The 4222-nt window shown below is 48.8% G+C and overlaps 1 protein-coding gene across 1 annotated transcript; it reads left to right on the top strand.

Moving 5' to 3' along the window:
• Positions 1-1482: 1482 nt before the first annotated feature.
• LOC102275431 (myeloid-associated differentiation marker) lies at positions 1483-2376 on the top strand. The gene has a single exon (XM_070358196.1). The coding sequence runs from the start codon at positions 1483-1485 to the stop codon at positions 2374-2376; it is 894 nt and encodes a 297-aa protein (XP_070214297.1).
• Positions 2377-4222: the final 1846 nt, after the last annotated feature.

The following is a 4222-nucleotide window of genomic DNA, read 5'->3' as shown; positions in this document are numbered from 1 at the left end:
AGGGTTGTCCCCTCCCAGGAGTCCTGCAGGGGCCTCCTCTTTCAGCTCCTGCCCTTAAAAGGGGGTGATCATCCATCTATCCCCACCCCCTCCCTGGGATGCCCTGGAAGTCTCCCCATCAGCACCAGACACAGCATCCTTGTTCATTTCCAATCCCTTCTTCCCAGCTTGGAAGCTGCTAACCAGTCTCCCAGGCCAGGAAAATCCACACAGGTAGGCCTACTCCTAGATCTTTTCAGACTCCCACCTAGATGGCAGCTTTGGACCTTAAGAGCCAAATAGTATGTTAATTTATTCTGTCGTTCCTCCATGATGCTCCGCCTTGGAGTCATGCTGAGTCAAGGTCTCCCTCCCCAGTGGAGAAGGATCACATGTTAAAGCAGAATTTGGGGAGGAGACTGAACAACAGCTCCCACTTCCCATGTCATCTCATCCCCACGGCCTTGCTCTCACCCCAGGGCTCCTCCCTGTTCACCCCTGAAGCTGCCCTCCTCCGGGTGGGGTTGTGTCCCCTCAGACGGCAGCTCCCTCTAGTGATGCTGCAGGTAGGGCAGGCTGGGACATGTGTATCTTCAGGTTGCTGTAGAAGAAGCCCATGGCCCTGAAGGGATGTCCTGGGTCCCAGAGACCTGAGATTTGGTCCTGGGCTCCCACCCTCAGGCCCTGCTGACATGTGGGCTGTAGAGCAAAGTGCTCAAACCCACAATGTTGGCATTTTCATGTGGGGTCCCACTTCCTAGTCGTGCCACCTTATGTAAGGCACTTGATTGCTCCAGCCTTGGTTTTATCATCTGTAAAATGAGGTTAGCAGTACAATCCACAGTCCCTTTTCTGAAATACTTAGAGTCAGAATAAAGATAAGGCCTAGAATTGAGAATTTTTCAGCCCCAGACAAGCAACCTGGTACACATCTACTCTATATGATGTAACACCAAAAGCTGTTTGTAATCAAATACATTAATATTTTTGCAACTTCACTTTTGAACTTTCACACTAAGTGAAATAAAGACCACTAATTATCTCATGTCTTTTTAGGTCAAATTCTGTTACCAAATGAATTTTTTTTATGCTTTCCAATTTTCAGAGCCTTAAAGGTTTGGGATGTCAGATAAGGGCCATCCTACTCTGTGTTCCTGTAGATAATGACCCAGTGCAAAGGACAAAAATATGTTCATGGTTTGAGGCCAGACCCAACCTAGCTGTAAGATAAGACAAGTCTCCTAACAAGGCCAAGGGTGATGGGTGGGGAGAACCATTCTGGAGCGGCTGTGCTGTTACCCGAGTGTCTGAGCCATTGGTTCCAACTCCACAGATCCTGAGCCTCAGACGTCACAGGGCCCTGAGCCTTTTCCAGATGTCTGACTTAATCTGCCTCTGAAGCTGGATCTTTCTCCAGTGACCACTCTCATACTAGCGAAGGTGACCTGCATGAACATCGAAAACTCCACGTAATCGTCCTGAGGCCTGGACTTCTGGGCCATCATGGGCTACTTCCTCCGAACACTGCAGCTGCTCTCCACCTGCGTGGCCATCTCACTAGTGGGCAGCCTGGACAGCTGGACGGTGCCCACAAGTACCTGGTCCTTTGTTATCTTGTGCTTCTGCTGCCTGATGACCCTCATCATCCTCATAATCGAGTCACTGGCACTACAGTACCGCTTCTCCTTCTCCTGGGGGGACTTTCTCCTCTGCCATGCCTGCTACCTCGCCCTCTTCTGCCTCTTGGTCTCCATCATTTACCCCACTACCTATGTCCAGTTTTTGCCTTGCAACCCCTCCCGGGACCGCGCCATCGCTGCTACTGCGTTCTGCTTCATTTCTACTTTGTCTTATGCCACCGAAGCAATCTGGATCTTGGGCTGGCCCCGGACAGGTGATTTCACTGGCTATATAGGCAGCTTGCCATTCCTCCTCAAGATGCTAGAGACACTGGTGGCCTGTGTCATCTTACCCTTCATCAGCAATCCCTACCTGTACATGGACCATCCATTGCTGGTGTCGTGCGTGGCCGTGTACTCCATCTGCTTCATCCTGGGGATCATGACCATCCTGTTGAACCTGGCTAACTATGAGAACTGGCTGCCCATCTCCTCCTCCATGTTCCATCTGGTGCTGAGCCTGCTGTCTGTCCTTCTCTACATTGGTGCTCTGGTCCTCTGGCCACTCTACCAATTTGATGAAAAGTTTGGTGGGCAGCCCGAGAGGTCCAGGGATGTGAGCTGTCAACATAGACTTACCAACTATGTATGCATCTGGGACCAGCGACTGGCCGTGGCCATCCTGACAGCCATCAACCTGCTGATTTACGTGGCCGACCTGGTGTACTGGGCCCACCATGTTTCTGTAGGGACTGAGGACCAGCCCGGGAACTCCTGACCACCTCTGCTCACAGGAGGTATCTTTACCAAGCTCTGACATCCTCTTCCTGGCTCCCTCTCTCCCTCCTCACACCCTCCCTCATTCATCTTGCTCTCCTTTCTATTTCCTTCCCTTCTGCTCTGTTTTGTCTCCTTCCTGTTTTGTGTGGTTGCCCACACCTTGTTTTGTCTCTTTCTCATTTTTTCTGTATTTTCTACTCTTTGGCCCTTTTCTGGTCATCATTGGTTTTCCCATCTCCTGTGTCCTGACCACCTCTCCCCATTTTCCTTCTTCTGATCCATCAGGACCTGAGACCCCTTTCTTCTCTGTCCACCGCCCCCTCCCGCCTCCTGAGGTGCTGACTCCACAGCACACAGCCCTCTGTGCAGCTGTTCACATCCTGGGCCTCATTGCCAAAGCGTGCCTGTCCCCCTGGTGGTGCCTTAGTTAGTGTGTGGGGTGGTTTTGAGATGTGGTTGGTAGTTAAGGATCAGGCCTCACTTCCTCCTCGTGGAGGTGGTGGTATAGTGTACCTGTCCTTTAAGTTAAAAAAAAAAATCTCTGGAGAGCAATAATTTCCCTTGGGTGGGTGTGCTAATGCAGAGACTTGGATCCCTAGGCCCCCCTTGGTGCTCCATCCCATTTGAGATTGGCTCCAGAATTTTTTCTGGCTTACTAAAACCCATTGCTTACAGACCATGTGGACAAAAAATATTGTGAGTCATTTCTTAAACGATGAATGCTGCTGGCCATCAAGCCTTCAGCCACTGCAGCAGCCCCCAGTGGGGTCAGCCCGAGGGGAATTCACGATGGAGAAAAGGCACTGGCTTTAGCTCATTACGATGCATAAGAAAGGAATGATTCTGATGCCCTCAGACTCCTGCACCTTCTGGCCCTGAGAAAAAGACTAAACTCATTACCTTGAGATTTCTGTTTTTGTGCTTAGTGATAATCCTTTGATATTTGACTACATGTTTCTTTTTTTTTTCCCCCCAGCAAAAACTCCCATGTATCGTGCCCCCTCCTCACCTCTTTGGAACAGTTCCACAGAGCTATCTGTGACGTGCCTCCCAAGCTATAGTCTTTAGTGAGGTCTCCAAACAGAATGTAACTTACAACTTAGATTGTGAGGTTTTTTTTTCTTCAGTCATATGTTTTTGGTGACTGATGAAGGAACCTAGAGCAGATTTCTCCTGAACTCTATGAAGGACTGGAGGTTGGGTACCTCTTGTGCCCATCTGCCTCCTCAGAGAGTCCAGATGAATATGGGGGAGGTTATCGCATCTCCTATTATTGGGCAATGATGCAAAGTTTGATTTGGCACTATTAAACTCTTTCCTGGAAGGGTAGGTTTTCCTCGACACTCAGTTTCAAGAAACAGCATCTGGGTTATTCTAAGGTGAAATACACTAGGAAGATTTTGCTCAGTGGAAACACACTGAGTGATATGAAATGAAATCCATATTTTAATGGCAAGAGGAGAAAAATTTAAACATAAAATTATTCTTTCCCTGTTTGGGTCTCCTCCCTCCCATTATTGCAAATTGAGAATCTGCATTAATCACACCTTCTAAGTAGATTGACAGCCATGTGGCTCAGACGGTAAAGAATCTGCCTGCAATGTGGGAGACATGGATTTGATCCCTGGATCGTGAAGATCCCCTGGAGAAGAGCATGGCAACCCACTTCAGTATTCTTGACTGGAGAATTCCATGAACAGAGGAGCCTGGCAGGCTACAGTCCATGGGGTTGCAAAGAGTTGTACAGGACTCAGTGACTAACACTTTCACTTTCTTAAGGAGATAAAATTCCTTCTTTACCATATCAAGGATCACAACTTTTTGGGAGATAAACTTCCTTCCTC

Source organism: Bos mutus, chromosome 21 (genome assembly GCF_027580195.1).
Source record: "Bos mutus isolate GX-2022 chromosome 21, NWIPB_WYAK_1.1, whole genome shotgun sequence".
Classification (NCBI taxonomy): Eukaryota; Metazoa; Chordata; class Mammalia; order Artiodactyla; family Bovidae; genus Bos; species Bos mutus.
Note: the sequence above shows the minus strand (reverse complement) of the source record. Positions and strands in the feature narration are given on the sequence as shown.